General features: G+C 37.8%; 1 protein-coding gene across 1 annotated transcript in view; it reads right to left on the bottom strand.

Moving 5' to 3' along the window:
- The window catches only part of A2M (alpha-2-macroglobulin), a 72,205-nt gene that overhangs the window by 28,755 nt on the left and 26,274 nt on the right, over positions 1–17,176 (bottom strand). The window contains exons 16-19 of the mRNA XM_027838546.1: positions 12,687–12,854; positions 11,788–11,884; positions 3,746–3,887; positions 2,587–2,815 (exon numbers count right to left, since the gene is read on the bottom strand). Of these exons, the coding sequence (XP_027694347.1) occupies positions 2,587–2,815; positions 3,746–3,887; positions 11,788–11,884; positions 12,687–12,854 (636 nt within the window). The remainder of the gene's footprint in view (positions 1–2,586; positions 2,816–3,745; positions 3,888–11,787; positions 11,885–12,686; positions 12,855–17,176) is intronic.

Raw genomic sequence — 17,176 nt, 5'->3', positions numbered from 1 at the left:
ATCTATCTATCTATCTATCTATCTATCTATCTATCTATCTATCTATCTATCTGTCCATCTATCTATCTGTCTGTCCATCTATTTGTCTGTCTGTCCATCTATCTGTCTGTCTGTCCATCTATCTATCAACCTATCCATCTGTTTGTCTATCCATCCATCCACCTATCTATCTCTCTATCTAGCTATCTGTCTGTCTGTCTGTTCATCTATCTGTCTGTCTGTCTATTTATCTATCTATCTATCTATCAGTTCTCCATATAAGCTCTGTATTGAGGACGGGGAATGTCTTACTTTCCATTTGTATTTGTATCCCCAGTGCCTGGAACAGTGCCTGGCATATAATAAACCCTTATTGAGATAAATTTAAGTTTCAGGAAAAATATAAAATATCATATTAAGATATCATGAATTTGGGGCTGATATTATTAGTATTTGTGGCACACAACATGAGAAATGATATTTCAGGAAATTAGAATTAAAGAAGTTTAAGGTCAGTGGTTCAGAAACCAGCTGTAACCTGAACCTTCAGAGGCAGTGTGGCATAATGTATAGTGAGCCATTAGGTGTTAAGTGTGTGGCCCTAGATAAGAGACTTCCCTCTCAGTACTCTTGCAGAATAGATACTGATATGCATTGGTGGAGGGATTTCCCTCATTTGACATTCCCTATACAACAGTGAAACATCCGATTTTAACAAATAACATAATATTTAAAAAATTACAACATTTACATAGCACCTTAAGGTTTGCAAAGCACTTTACATGTGTTACCTCATTAGATTCTCACAACCACTCTGTGAAGTGGGTCCCCTAATTATCTCCATTTTACAGATAAGGAAACTGAGGCTGAGAGAGAGGAAATGAATTGCATAAGGCCACATAACTAGTGAATACCTGAATTAGGATTTGAAATCAGGCCTTCCTAATAAGGAAATATGTTTCACATGACTTCATAAGTATAATGGATATCATATTGTTTGCCTTCTCAGTGAGTGGGGGAGGAGTTGGAGGGAAAGAGAGAATTCAGAACTCAAAACTTTAAAAAATGAATCAATAATAAAAGTTGGGGGGGAAAAAGAAAGAAACTAGGCCTTTCTGATTCCAAGTTCAGCATTCCACCTAATATGCCATCTAGCTGCCAAAAGTTTGTATCTCTCTGGGCATCTTCATCAAAATGATTATTAAAATATCCTCAGTGCATCTCTTTGCCAGTGTCAATTATTCTAAGATTGCCTTTTCCTTCTCTTTTCCCCTGAATCTATCTAGGAGAATAGAAGCAACTTGAGGAGATATCATATGAGCAACTGGGTGGATAAAGCACAGAATCTAAAGTTAGCTGAGTTCAAATCTGAGTTTGAACCTGAGTTCAAATCCTGCCTCAGAAACTTACTCTCTGTGTGACTCTGGGCAATTCACACAGCTAGTAAAACAAACAGAGAAATAAATAGATAGATAGGTAGACAGACAGACAGACAGATAGATAGATAGATGGATAGACAGATGCTATTTACCTCACTTTCCCTCTCTGTAAAATGGGCATAATAATAGCCCTTACCTCCCAGGGTTGTTCTGAGGATAAAATGAGATATATGTAATGTGCTTTGTAAAACACAAGGCTAGCATTGTATAAACGCTAGCTATTATTATAAGTACTGTAAATGACAGCCCCAAAGGCAAGGGCATCTCTGGTCTGGCCTATATTGCTAGAGGAGGGAGAATGGTAACTGCTGCCCATAAAGAAAACTCTTAAGACTTCCCTCTTTGCCTTTTTATATAGTTTTATATAGATTTTATTATAGCTTATGCTAAAAGATAGAGAACCTTTAAAGCTTCTCCTTTGATTTTCCTGTGGCACAAAAACAGTCATCTGTCAATATTAAGGGTCAACAGAGAACGGCAGAGAGAGAAGCACACCAAGAGACACTGGCAGAGAGTATTCAGTGAATACATCATCAGAAGGCCTTAGCTAAAGGAACTATTTGGGACTATAGAGGATTCTGGAGATTTATACATTTATATAGGGCTTTAATATAGGAGTTTAATGCTTGCTCATTTAAGAGTATATGCTTTGGGGGCAGCTAGGCGGCGCAGCAGATAGAGCAATGGCCCTGGAATTAGGAGAACCTGAGTTCAAATCCAGCCTCAGACCAGACACTTGACACTTACTAGCTGTGTGACCCTGGGCATGTCATTTAACCCCAATTGCCTCACAAAAAAAAAAACAAAACAAAAAAAGAGAATATGCTTTGTTTTCCTATTTCAAGAAAAATGTCTTTTGGGTTATTGTGAATATAGGGCCTTCAAGTGGGGAGTTGGTGTCAAGATACTTGATGGTGCATAGAAAGTTTCCCAAAATATATCCATGCCCTTCATGATTGGATAATCGGTGGCCAAAATCACAAATGCTTAGCCACTTATCAACATTTTGGGAATCGCATAAGCACCACCACATTGGAGCAAGAAGGATCACAATATGTGCACTCCAATGAGAAGTATTGAGATCTGGGGTTAGGTGGTGATTGGTTTAGGCCATTGTTCATTTCCTCCACATCCTCCTACAGATGTTTGGTGTTGGGGAGTCTCTTACCCCGATGCAGTGAGGCAGGTAGTTGAAGATAGTGGCCTTGAGGGTGAATGCCTCTCCACGAACCACAGAATAGGGTAGAGTGAGAGAAACAAAGAAAGGCTTAAAGGCGATGAGAGAGACTGGAGGGGAGAGGCCAAACCCAGTGTTTTCCGACAGGCAGAATGCTCCAGCCTTCCATTTAGTGATAGTATCAGGGACTTTCACTACCATTTCGGCCTCACCTGATGAACTAGAGAGAGGGAGCAATGAAGACAACAGGAAATAATGATTATTAGGTTTGGTAAACCAGGGCTTGAGGTAGAAAAACAAGAGAAATTTAATTTTACACCTTCCCCTCTATCTCTGACCATGTTGGCTAGTCCTTACATCTGGAAACCTAACTTTGTGATTAATGATCATCTTTAAACTCTTCTCTGGAAAATATGGTCCTGCCAAAGGAAATGTCTACAGATTATCACCATACTCGGGTGTCCTGATGTGGCTGATTCTATACTTGCTCTCAGCCTGTCAATCATGGCAGAGTGCCTGAATTGTGGGGAGTTGTAAAAATTAGATCAGATGTGGTCATTAGGCAGCAGTCATAACTAGTAGATTTTGCACCCAGGACTAATGGGACAAATGAAGCCAGGATAACTGGTAAGCCAGGATAAGAACAACACACTTTTAAATTGATTTTTAAAAACACACGCAACTGAGCAAGGACTAGAACTTCCTCATTAGAGAGACATCCCCTGCCCTTGATGCTGGGAATATCTTACCTGGGATGTGGCTGCTGGATCCAGAGGCAGAGATGAAATATACTATCTGGTACTTCCTTAATTATTTATTTAATTATTCTTGCTAATTAGGTACTAAGTACAGGTTTTGTTTTGCTTTCCCTCACTGCTGGACACCCCGTGCTATACGAGTCCTCTAAACATCAGCCCCTTTCTCTAGTTACGGTTCTGGTCCCCGTGTCTATTTTCTGGGAGTATGTGGCATCAAATTAATTCAGAAATGCTTATCTTGGAGACAGGTAGACTAGCGAACCTGTACAATGTTTAGCTTGGATTTGTCCTGAAGCAGACCAGGAACTGAGGAAAACTGTCAATGAATTGAAAATCTAGAAGAATCCAAGTGCTTCACCTGAAAGAAATATAGTAAAAACGAAACTACTTACTCTGATGGTACCAAGTCCCAGATCCAGGTCTCAGGGAAATACATTCTCACAGTTTCAGCTGGGACTATTTGTGCTTCTAAAATTAGAGGCTCTGCGTGATATCTTGGTGCAGATCCCAGTCTTGCTATACCTGCAGCAGGAGCTACAAAAATAAAAATTTTAAATTCTTGACTAAATACTTATTTAATGGCTGACTATGTCCTACTAAGTACAATGGATACTTTCTTGTGAAACACAAGAGTAGAGCACACAATATTTATACAAGGTGCCTCTCTTCAAGGACCTCAGAGCCTACTAAGAGGAGAGGAAAACAACATGATAGTTATAATACAAATTCATTATATGTGATATATAATACATATATGTGATAAGAGATACAAAACAAAGTGGATCCCAGGGCCATAGATATAGAGCGAGGAGAGACTTTAGAGGCTATGTAGCTGCCCTCATTTTACAGATCAGAAAACTGAGGCCTAGAGAAGTAAAATGACTTTCCCAAGATCATACATGCAGCAAACATTGGAGGCAAGATTTAAATTTGGGAATGAAAGGAAAGTACCTTACTAATCAGTGGAGTCGTAAAGGTTTCACAGAGGCAGTAGCATATGAATTGAAATTTGAAGGACATTTGGAGAACTTTATAATCTATAGGGAAGCCCTCACTGACTAACCATGACAGTGGCAAACACTTTTGGCAAGCATATTTCTCCCTGTTTAATACCTTGACTGATGTTAATTATCAGAGGATAGTTGAATGAGGTTATCTCTCTCTTGTTATAGCTTTCCAAGAATTTTGTGTATTTTTGATTTTTGTATGGGAATCATCTGGCCCTAAGAAGTCATTAAAGAAGCAGTATGCTTTACCAAATTAAATGGTTTTTAAAATAGCAAATGAACAATAAATGTAATTTTTTCATTTTTTATAAAAATTTTATATTCTCCACACTTTTCAGTGGGATGATTAAGTGGTATTCTACTATGGAATGTTACATGTGGAAGCCTGTTTTTCCCTGTTATTATCCCCATCCTGAAGATGATTCTGATAAAAATTTGATATAGATGAAAAAGTTTTATTATATTATAATTATAAATTCTAAGTTTTATTATTCTTATTTTAGAGTAGGAAAGTTTTATATAGATGAGATACAGCTTCTCAGTCACCTTCTGTTTAGAAGGTATGGAGGACAGTAATAAGATCTGAGATTTTTTCCCCCACACCTTTGATATTTTTCGCTTCTTCAGATTCCTCGTCAATCAATCCCTCAATGCCCTAACAATCATGTTGCTTCCGGGAAAGATCTCTTCTATGTTGTCCAATACATTTGTTTTTCCCATCTTTGTTCTTTTTCATGTTATTTCTACCTCCTTAATAAGCAAATCTGTGATGTTAGAGTACAAGTATGATTATGCCACTGTCCTTGATGGTGAAAAGAGTTTTCAACAAAACATTTTGCAGATCTTTTCTATTTTTCTTCTGTTTGTTGCCTTCCTTCTACTTTTACCCTTAAACACCCTCAAGATGACTTTCCTTAGATCTTACACCAGGCAATCCTTATTAAACTGATTTTGCCTTTCACTGCTTCTTTCTAGGGCAGCTAGGTGACACAGTGGATTGAGTGTTGGGCCTAAAGTCAGGAAGAATCATCTTCCTAAGTTAATATCTGACCTCAGACACTTATTAGCTATGTGACCCTGGGCAAGTCAGTCACTTAACCCCGTTTGCTTCAGTTCCTCATCTGTAAAATGAGCTGGAGAAGGAAATGGCAAATCAATGTTTGCCAAGAAAACCCCAAATGGAGTCATGAAGAGTTGGATGTGACTGAAACAACTGAACAATAACTTCTTTCTAGGTTTTTAAAAAAGTAATACTATTCATAATTTTCCACCTTTCTTCTCTGTAAGAACTTACAAATAGTTTATATTCTAAACCTGTGCTACTTTTGGCTGCCCTATCTCTCTGCTTGCCACATTAGCCAAGTGTTTGCTGATTAAAATGCTTTTTGGTCTCATTTGGAGTCTTTGTTAAGGTAATTGATTTTACAATAGTTAATGTTTTGTATGAAATTATTGTCATCAATGTCTATGTCCCTTTTATTCATCCCTATCCTAGTTTTTTTTAGCATCAATAACTCATTTAAATAGGTCAGGATGAAATTGTTTTAATTGCATACCATATGTTTTTCTTATTTTTATCCTTCTAACTTTTTACTCATTTTGACCTTTGCACTAACAAGTTTGTGGTCTCCAAGTAATGATTTACAAATGACTATCATATCAGTAATGAATCATATGCTATCTGCTAAAGTGTAATCAAGTTTATTTTTCGATGTGATGTTATTTATTGCTTGCTGCGTATCATGCCTTCTGATTCTTTTCTCCAAGAACGTATTTATGATGCATAGGAATAAGGCAAGTTTTTGTCCTCTTTCATTCCTGATCCATATTTTCCGACTTATTCTTGGCCATCATGGACTGAAGTTATTATGTATCAAGGTCTATGTTAATTTAATTTGAAAGTTCTTAACAAATTCTTAGTATGCTTTTTTTACTTCTTAATTATCTACAACAGTTGTGTGCACATCTCTCATACTTATTTTCATGGAACTTTTTTTGGAAATACTTAGCATGTGGGGCAGCTAGGTGGCGCAGTGGATAGAGCCCTGGCCCTGGAGTCAGGAGGACCTGAGTACAAATCCGGTCTCAGACACATAACACTCACTAGCTGTGTGATTCTGGGCCAATTACTTAACCCCAATTGCCTCACCAAAAAAAAAAAAAAAAAAAAAAAGGAAGAAAAAAATACTTAGCATGAGTGCAGTAATACAAAATAACCAAGTATTCCATGAAATTATGCTTTTTGTTGCCTTTGGACACACAACTTTATTTGCCTCCACAGAACCTGTGAATCAACCACTCAGCTTAAAATCCTTCTTTTTTCAGGTTTCATTTATATTGAAAATGTCAAAAATGACATGATTCAGCTCCTCTAGTAGTATGTCCATTCCCTGGTCATTGGACAAGGATTTCACATTTCACGTTTCAACAATTAAAAGAAAGTTTATAGAAAACTTGATGATGCATGATTCTTAATACCTACGTCCTCTTTTCTGCCATTCTCTCTAAGCAAAATAGGGTTACACCTTTTGAACCTGAGCCATTTTGCATTTTTCTTTTTTTCCTCCTATGGGTTGTCATGACCACAGAATTTAACATGAATTAAAAAGCCTGCTAGTGATAAACCTCTGCACTTAGCTAGACTTGGTCCTTGGAAACTGGACCCAGTCTATTGCAGAAATGTTAGGGACAAGAAGTAGACTTGTGATTTAACTGATATACAGAACTCTCAGATAAGGAAACTTCCTCTACCAATGCAGTTTGGCATTTTTGTGCAAGTTATGGTCTTATAGACTTTTCTAGAGCAGTGATAGGATAAATGATTTGTCTAAGGTCACATAGCTGGTATGTGTAAGAGGTAGGACTTCAACCCAGGCTCTGAAGCCAAGGGAAACAGGAATTTATTATGGACTGGCTATGAAAAATGAGAGGGGAGTGTAAAATAATACAAAAATGAGAACCTGGGTAACAGAATTTGATAGTGCCACAGACAGAAAGTAGGAACAGGTTTAGAGGGAAGGACATAAGCTTGATTTTGGACATGCTAAATTTGAGGAGTCAGTGGGACATCCAGAGGAAAATATACTATCATTATTAAAGGTATAGGTCTGGAGCTCAAAGGAGAGGCTAGAACTGGTAATAGATTTGGTGGTCTTCTGCATAATGGGGGTAATGGAACCCATGACAGTGAATGGGATTGCCGATGAAAAGAGTAGAGAGGAACATTAAGGATCAGGGAAGAGAATGGGGGCTAAGAAAGGAGTAGCTAGAGAAGTAGAAAGAGGATTAGAAGAGTATTGTGCCTCTAAATCCAAGAGAGGAGAGAGAATCCATGGAGGGTGGGAGAGGTGAAAATGAAAGGGTGTTAACAATGACAAAAGCCAAAGAGAGGTCAAAGAACATTGGATCTGGAAATTAGGGGATGGTTGATTGGTTCTGAGAGACTATTTTCAACAGAATAATGTGAGTAGAAACTTGGTTGTTAGGGTTTGTGGGTAGTGGACAGTGATAAGATGGAGGAATTAGGTAGAGACAATTTTTTCAAGTTTAGTAATGAAGGAGAAGATAGAGACGGGCTGAATAAAACAGGAGGATAATGAAAAGAAGACTCTTTTTAGTATATGGGGTGGTTCAAATCCAGAGAACTTTGAGGCTGGCCACACATATATAATAAAGGCAAAAATTTGAAACACGGGATTGAGATGATTAAAGTAAAGGTTGATGTCTAAAACAGCTCCATCCAATGGGTTATATTTTTTTTTCCTCCTTCAATTAATTTGCATGTGTAAATCTTGGATAACTTATTTGAGAGGACCCATATGTAAACTGAGGGTGCCTTAAGGGATTAGGAAGACCTGATCATATGGGTAGATGGCAAGAAATCAATGGAAAGAGAAAGACCACTGGTACAAAGTCTTTGAAAAGGTGGGAGGCAAGGAGATCAAAGTCACAAGTAAAAGGATTAGACTTGTAAAGTAATAGGTATACCTTTTATGTGTTTAGAGGAAAGAGTGAATGATGATAAGAAGTTGTAAGGAAAGAAAAAGGATGGCCTCAAACTTTTTTTTTCTATTTTTTTTTTTTTAGTGAGGCGAACGGATTAAGTGACTTGCCTGGGGTCACACAGCTAATGTCAAATGTCTGGTCTGAGGGTGGATTTGAACTCAAGTCCTCCTGACTCCAGGCCCACTGCTCTATGCACTGTACCATGTGGCTGACCCTCTCAAACTTCTTAGTGAAGAGACCAGGCTATCTGCTATAAAGTGCTGGACATGATATCAAAAGCAGCCAAGTTCAAATTCAACTTACTAGCTTTGTAACCTTAGACAAGTCACTTAAGTCTCAGTTTCCTTTTCTATAAAATAGGGATAATATCTGCTATAAGTGGGTAGGGAGAATTATTGAGGGGTGATCAGAGTGAAGAAAAGTCTGGAATAGTGGGAAAACAGTGAAACATTTGGGAAATGAGATAGAGAGACAATGAGTATGTGAGAAAGATTTCAAAAAGCCAGGGTAGCCTATAAAGAATGAAATCACTCCAAATTTTCTTGCCAGGAAATCCCTCAGCATTGCCAGGGTCTCACAGCAGGAAGAACAAGATTATAGGATCATATATTAGGAGCTACAAGGGACTTTAGAAGACATCTATTCCAACGTTGTCATTTTAGAGATAAAGAAACAGTGACACAGAAAAGTTTAGTGCCCCAAGGTTACATATAGGTAGTAAGTGGTACAACCAGAATTCAAACCCAAGTGTTCTGACTCCATGTCTAGAATTCTTTCTACTATTCTGTGATATAATCATTATCCTTCCTGGAGAAGTCATTGACATGGGCAGATTCATATTCTCTCTTTTCTCTCTCTCTCTCTCTCTCTCTCTCAAAATGTAGGCACTAGGGAAACCTTGAAAAGGAGAAGAGGTGGTGAAAAATAAAGTCCATTTTTAGTAAATGTGAACTTGGAACCAGTCATCTCACAGAGAGCCAATGGCCAGGCAAATGTAGGGAGATGTCTAGAATTCAGTGGCAAGTAGAAACAGTCTAAGTAAGTCTAATTATATAATTAGTTTAATTATGTAAATATAATTATATGATATAATTATACAATTCATCTAATTGTATAAGTCTAATCATATATTAGTTTAATTACATAAATTTTATGTTAGGTATTTATGCTTGATATTTATTTGACTTGTATGTTTGTGTCTGCTTCTAAATAATTAACTATATTATAAAAAAAATTAAATTAAATAAATTAAACTCTCTCCTCTCTCTTAAGGAGACAGATAGCCCAGAAACTAGAGAAATATATGCAGATAGCTGGAGATTGATAGGAAGGTGGAAAAAAAGTGGGTCAATCTAATTAGATAAAAGGATTTGGTCTTATGTTCTTAGGTCTGCTTCTGCCTGCTAAATAAATGACTCCTTACATGCTGCTGTTTTACCCTGTCCATTCCCAAAGGAAGAAAAAAAGCTTTAGGGTCCCAGGAAATAGTAGAGAATCTCACCTTGGAAAAGACCTCAGAGAAAATCTAGTTGAATTCATATCTGACTGAGAACCCTCTTGATGGCATCCCTAACAAGTGGTCATCCAGCCTTTAGAGCACGAATTCTGGTTTTATGTTCTATTTCCTATGAGTCAATGATGAGAGGACAAATGGAGTCATTTTATCTCCAGCCTCCTGGAGGAATATTGGAAAGCATAGAGCTGGAGTCAAAAGACCTGTGTTCAAATCCCAGCTCTTCTTCTTATTGCTTTCATGATCTCAGGCAAAGTTATTTCACCTCCTTTCAGTTCCTCATCTGTAAAATGAGGAGATTTAGGTCACATTAAAAAATGTGACCCAAAAGGTCCCTATGACCTTCCTACCAATGGTAACCTAAGAGTAGTAGAGAGGAGATAGACTTTTTAAGATGAACAAAGAACATAGCAATTGGGGAAATAGATATTTTTAGTGGTTTCTTAGGCATTTTCTGCAATTGTCTTCCCTTTTCTATCCTGCATGTTTACATGATCATTCATGGTGACATAAAGCCATTGAAACCAAACAGGACAAAGTCAATTTCATTAAAGTTGAAATGATGAAAGTCATGATACTAAATGAATATAATTCAAGAAATAGCAGAAGATGGTAATTTTCACCTCATTCTTTTCCAAATAGGAAAAGGTAGCCTCCAATAGTGGTAGAGTAAGGAGTCTGGAATGCAGTGGCAGTGCATGATGAGGAAGGTGGGTAAGTGTTAAGTCGGTATGCCAAAATAGATGTTTCAGGTGATTAAAAAAAGTGTAAAGCCCCAAATAAAAAGCATTTAATAAATAATTAGGAAACATGATACCATGGAAAAAAAGCAATGAACTTAAAATCAAAAGAGCTGAATTCGTTTGGGTGCTAACACATAGCTTTGTGATCATGAGAAAGTCACTTAGCCTTTGCCTCTCTGAGGCTCTCATCTGTAAAGTGAGAACAGTAATACACACACTGCTTACTTTTCAGGGTTGTTGTTAGTACAAGGCTTTATAAACTAGAAAACATTACATCAATTCAAGTCATTATTATTTCTACTAATAAAAATTTGAGCTACATGTAGTCTTCTAAATTTGTTTTTATTTCTTGTTAAAGTATGTGTATCTTGTGTCGCCATCTTAACGTGAGATCCTCCTTGCCTAGGATCATATTATAACTTTGTATTCCACACTATACCTAGTACAGGTAAGCCTTAATAAATGCTGGTTATTCAATGAATAATGAATAGCCAGTCAAATCAATGCAGGCAACATGATTTTTGTCTCATTCCTTTTCTTGTTCTTATCTTCATTTACTTTCTTTTCCTTGTCTTTTAAACTTCTTTGCAGGTCACACTTCCCTTCGCACTAATGGTTATTTAATAAGCAACTAGATGGTGCAGTGGATAAAATACTGAATAAGGCATCAGGAGCGCCTGAGTACAAATCCAGTCTCAGACACTAGCTATGTGACCTTGGGCAAGTCACTTCAGCCTCAGTTTCCTCATCTGTAAAATGGGGGTAATAATAGCTTCTTCCCAGGGTTGTTATGAGGATCAAATGAGATAATATTTGTAAAGCATTTTGAAAATCTCAAAGTGCTATGTAAATGTTAGCCATTATTATTGGTGGACTGTATGACCTAGAACAAATGACTTAGCTTCCCAGAGCCCTAGTTTTCTCCTCTGTAAAGTGATGGTTTTAGACTCAATGGTCTTTGAGGTTCCTTCCAACTCTAAAACTAGGACCCTTTGATACTCTTGAAAGAATGACAAAATAGAAAAATTTGCTCAACATTTACCTTCCCTGCCCACATCCAGAATCATTCTCTATCATATTTTTGAACCAATGTTAGAAAAATAGCTTTACATGATATATCATATATTTTCTTCAATTCAAAACAAAGAATATATTTGTTGTTTTACCTGGGTGTGGTGAATATGCCATAATAGGTGGGCGATAAAACGAGCATAAATGAGGCTTCTGGACCTGTGTGTTAGTAAATACCTTCAAGCCCATATCCTAGAAATAAAGTTGGAAATGCATCAATTTACAATCATTATTAACATCCATTAAATTTATTCTGGTAGTAACTGTTATGGCTGATGTTTCTCTCTTGTATTTATTTTCTGTATTGCTAATAAGGGTGGAGCCTCAGAACTTTGTAACTCAGGCAGAAATGTAAGGAAATACTGGCTCAAAAGCCAAGTAGTGAATAAGCCACAGAGCCACCAATGACTCAGTTAGGCTGTCCAAGCCCTAACTCCTTCCAGACTCCTCACAGTCACACAGAAGTCAGTGTTCCCTTAAAGGAACCTAGTGATTACCCCTGTACTACTGGAATAATTGGGAACAGAGTGCAAGTATCACCAGGAACTTAAGAAGGTTATTGTCCCTAGACACTATAGGGACAGAGTTACTCAGCAGGCCAGATATTGCAAAAATATATTCAAAAACGGATTCAACCTCGGTAAACAGAAGAAAAAAAACCTTCAAAATGCTGAGAGGTGCCTAGAATAAATAAATGACCATTATCAAGGGGATAAGACCCTTTGGGGTACTTCCTCCCCTAACCAGGGGAAGCAAAACTTTCTAGTCCCACCTAAATAGCACCAGGAAGGGTTGAACTGACACAGTTCAATTAGGCCAGAATTATAATTTTGAAAGGCTAAAGAAATCAATATGATATAGGGACCAGACATGGGGTTACATGTCAGAATACTTCTAATAGACAGTTTAAACTTTGCTCTTTATCTTTGCATAATAACTATTATCCTTCAAGAAATTTATAACCAAGTATGTGAATAGGAAAAACGGACTTTACTTTTAGGAAGCTGTAAGCATCATCTTCTTCAGTATTCAATGCAGGGGTATACATGATTCCATTAACAAAGATATTATTGAAAAGGACACATTCTCCAGTATCTTCACCTTCCACATTTAGATCCTCAGGGAATCCAGTGAGATCTTTCACAGGTAGCTGCTTATATAGCTGTGGAATCAGAAAGAGAAAAGAGAAAGGGGTTTCTTGTTACTCTCTTTGTTAATTTATAGGGGGAACATAAGTGATACAAGTCTCCACTCTCCTCGTCCAACTGATCCAAGAGAACCAACAGTTATGTTGATGAATGTTCCAGCCTCAGACACTTAGCTAGCTGTGTGACCCCAAGCAAGTCGTTTAGTCTCTATTTGCCTCAGTTCCCTCAACTGCAAAATGGGGATAATAACAGTATCTACCTGCCAGGGTAGATCAAAAGTGATAGCATTTGTAAAGTGCTCAGTATAGCCACTACATAAATGCTATTGTTACTGTTGTTCTTATTCTTGTTACAAGCTTTCATCAGCATTAAGCTCACCTGGGTCAGTGTGATTATTGTTGTTGTGGTTCAGTTGTATCCAACTCTTCGGGACCCCATTTGGGGTTTTCTTAGAAGAATACTGGATGCTTTGCCATTTCCTTCTCCAGTCCATTTTACAGATGAGGAAACTGAGGCCAATAGGGTTAAGCGACATGCCCAGGGTCACAAAGCTAGTACGTGACTGAAGCCAGATTTGAACTCAGGAAGATGAGTCTTCCTGATTCCAAGCTCAGTGCTCCATCCACTGTGCTACCTAGTTGCCCCTACTTGTGTCAGTACAAGGATTAAAAACCACAGGGGCCAAGTGCCACAGAAAACTCTTCTAAGGGGTACAAATTTACATGCTAGAAGCTTGACTATATATAGGAAAGAAGTCACCCAGCAGCCAACCAAATAACAGATCTTCCCAAATGTTTGTCCTACTATGTTCAAGGACCTGTATTAGACATCACAGGGGAATATGAATATATATGAAATGCTCCCTGACCTTAAGGAACTCATAATTTAGGAGGAAAAAAAACAATAGATTTTCTCAATGCCATTTTTAGGGACCCATATCCTCCTCAAATAACCTTTATGTCACATGAGTAAGAACACGAGCCCTATTTTCACAACACTGTAGGAGGCAGCATTGTGTAGCAGAAAGATCGCTGGATTTGGAATTGAGGGACCAGGGATCCAATCACAGCTAGTACTTACTAAACTGTACAGTTCTAGGAAAATATCTGAATCTTTCTCAGCCCCAGTTTCCCCATCTGTAAAAGCAAAATTATTCTACCTGCTTCATTTTTGTGTGAATTAAATGAAGGAATAATTATAGTTCAAACACTTGTCAATCAGAAAGTCCTCCATATGTGTCACCCTTTCTCATGAACATAAACACACATGTAACCCTCATCTAGGTAAAGTACAGCAGTGCTTTCCAAATCGTGAATTATTGGGGGAACACAATTAGTGAAAAATTCATCTGTGGAAGAGGGACTATTTAGCTGGACTGATGCAACTGCACTCATATGAATTCACAGAAAGACACATAATAGCTAATAACTGTATTACCTTGCCCTGAAAGGAGCTTGAGATATGGCAGACCAGAAGAGTCAACCAAAAGGATTGTGATGCAAGGGAAATACACACCCAATATTAGCCTCCAAGCAGAAATTCCATCTGGATCCCCCATTGCCACTCATCATAGGCTTATTTCATTTAATAAGTGCCATATCCTCCTACTAGAATAAAATCTCCGTAAGGCTGAGCCTAATTTTTGTATCTCCCCTCAGTTCCTAACACAATTCTCTGTATTTGGCAGGTATTTCATATGTTTCCACATTTGTTGACATACTCAAAAGGGAAGTGACATATTTGAAAATTAAGTGTATACATGTATATATATATATATATACACACACATATATACACACATATATACATACATATACATACAGATAGATCCCTCAAACACCCTAATCTCCCAGTTCCTCATTCCACTTTTCATTCCCATGACCCTCACTCCACTAAGAACCCTTCAGCGTTCAACTGAATTCCACTGAGGAAGTCTATTCCTCCTCCTCCATTTCACCTTAGTTACACACCAAGATGGTCATACTCTTCATTTTGCCATCACCCTGAAGTGTTCAATTCTTCATGAATTCTGAAATTAACTTCTCTGATCATAATGTTTTATTAATACATCTTTCCCTCTGTCTTATGACTCCTCGCTCTATTCTTTGTTCTTACCTTGACCTTGAATCCGTCCACACCTAAATTCTTATCTTGACTATCACTTCTGCACTGCTCTACTTTTCTCCTTTCTCTATCTTGACTCCTTGGTTAACCAAGAGGTGAACCAGTTCAATTCAACACTATCCTCTACAATCAAGTCCCTGGCTCCCTTAACCCATCACTGATCAAATCTTGCCAAAACCCAGCCTTGAGTTACTCCCAGCCACCTGTGACTTTACTCCTATTCATGTGCTACTGAATGAAGATAAACAAAATCAAGGAGCTGTGCTGACTGGGTCTGCTACAAATTTATGTTACATAATCTTAACTGGACTCTCCTTGAAGTAAGGCAGTCCATTTATACCACCCCCAACTGATTCACTATCCCACTCACCAGAGCAGCTGTTCCAAATCTTTTCATCCCTTCTCAATGGTCCCACGACACCTTAATCCCCATTTTAGCTGCAGATCTAGCCTCATTTTTCAACATAAAAACTGAGGTCATTCATTGTGAGTTCCTCTCTTTTTTTCATCTCACATCATATAGACATCTTCTCCCACTTTCTCCCCCTTCACTGTTATCTCAGATAAAGAGGTAGCCCCTCTTCTTGCCAAGGCCAACCCTCTATATGCACCATTAATCCTACAGCTTCTCATCTTTTCCAGCAGATTGCTTTCACTATCAAGCCCACTTTCTTTCATATCTTCAATCTATCTTTATCTGCTGGCTCCTTCCCTAATGTATACAAACATATCCAAGTCTCCCCATGCTTAGAAGACCCTCACCTGATTCTACCAATCTTGCTAGCTATCATCAAATTTTTCTTCTCTCCTTCATGGCTAAATTTTTGAGAAAGGCATCTATAATCAGTGTTTCTCCTTCCTCTCTTCTCATAGTATTTTACAACCTCTTTATTATCCAACTGAAACTATTCTCTCTAAAGTCACCAATTATCTCTTAATTCCTAAATCTAATATCTGTCTTAGTCTTCATCCTTCCCGACCTCTTCCTTTGATACTGTTGATCATTGTCTTCTAGACACTCTCTCCTCTCTAGGTTTTCATAACAATGCTCTCTCCTAATCCTTTTACCTGTCTGACAAATCCTTCTAAGTCTCCTTCTTTGGATAGTCCTCTAAGTCACGTCCACTAAACATGAATCTGTTCAGGGCCATCTTCTCTTCTCTTACTACACTATCTCATTTGGTGATCTCATCAGTTTCCATGGGTTCGATTATCATCTCTATGCAAATGTTGAATTTTGGTTGGAATGTACAGAGAATGAAAGGGAATTGTATAAAATAAGGCTATAAATGTACATTAGAATCAGCCTGGGAGGGCCTTTAAATACCAGGCTGAGTAGTATTTGATTATAGAGGTAACACTGAAATTTCTGAGCCATCCAGTGACATAGTAACATCTGTGTCTTAGGGAGAATCTTCTGGTAGGCACTTAATAAATATTTGTTGATTGATTGAACATAAATGGGAGGCAAAAGAATCAAGAGAAGTGGGTAGATGCAAACGGTGGTGTGACGTTAGAACCTATAGCACTTGATTAGGTGTAAGAAGTGAGTAGGATGTGTGAGTCAAAGAGGATTCCAAGGTTTTGAGCATCTGTAACTGAGAGGACAAGGAATTTTAGAGGAAGGGAAATTTTAGGAGGGAAGATGAGTTTACTTTTGGACACTGAGTCGAGTTTGAAGGACACCAAAGTGACAATATCCTATGGGTAGATGGAGATGTGGGACTGAAATTCATCAAAAGAGATGATAGGGCTAGATATATAAATGTGGAAATCATCTTCATAATGGTGATCATTGTATGAGTAGTAGCAGAGCAGATTAATAAGAGAAAGTATAAAGAAAACAGAGGAGAGAAGAGGGCTGACAACAGAGCTTTGGGAGACATCTACATTAAGGAATCAAAGGAGGAGGATGAACCTTGTGATGAAAACTGAATAAAGGTCAGACAGATAGGAGGAGAACCAGGAAAGAGTACTGTCATAGAAACCAAAATCAGAAAAAGAACCCAGCAGCATGAATTGGGCAATAGTGTCACATGCTACTCAAAAGTCATGGCCACTTGGTTTAGAAATTAAGAGGGTAAGGGTAACATTTAGTAAAGTTGTTTCAGTAGAACAATGTTGAGTTGGAAGCCAGATCACAAAGAGTTGAAAAGTGAATGGGAAGTGAGGAAACCAAAGCAGAGTATAGATTAATCTTTCTAGGACTTTA

This window comes from Vombatus ursinus, unplaced genomic scaffold (genome assembly GCF_900497805.2).
Source record: "Vombatus ursinus unplaced genomic scaffold, bare-nosed wombat genome assembly UNPS02014830.1, whole genome shotgun sequence".
Lineage (NCBI taxonomy): Eukaryota > Metazoa > Chordata > Mammalia > Diprotodontia > Vombatidae > Vombatus > Vombatus ursinus.
Note: the sequence above shows the minus strand (reverse complement) of the source record. Positions and strands in the feature narration are given on the sequence as shown.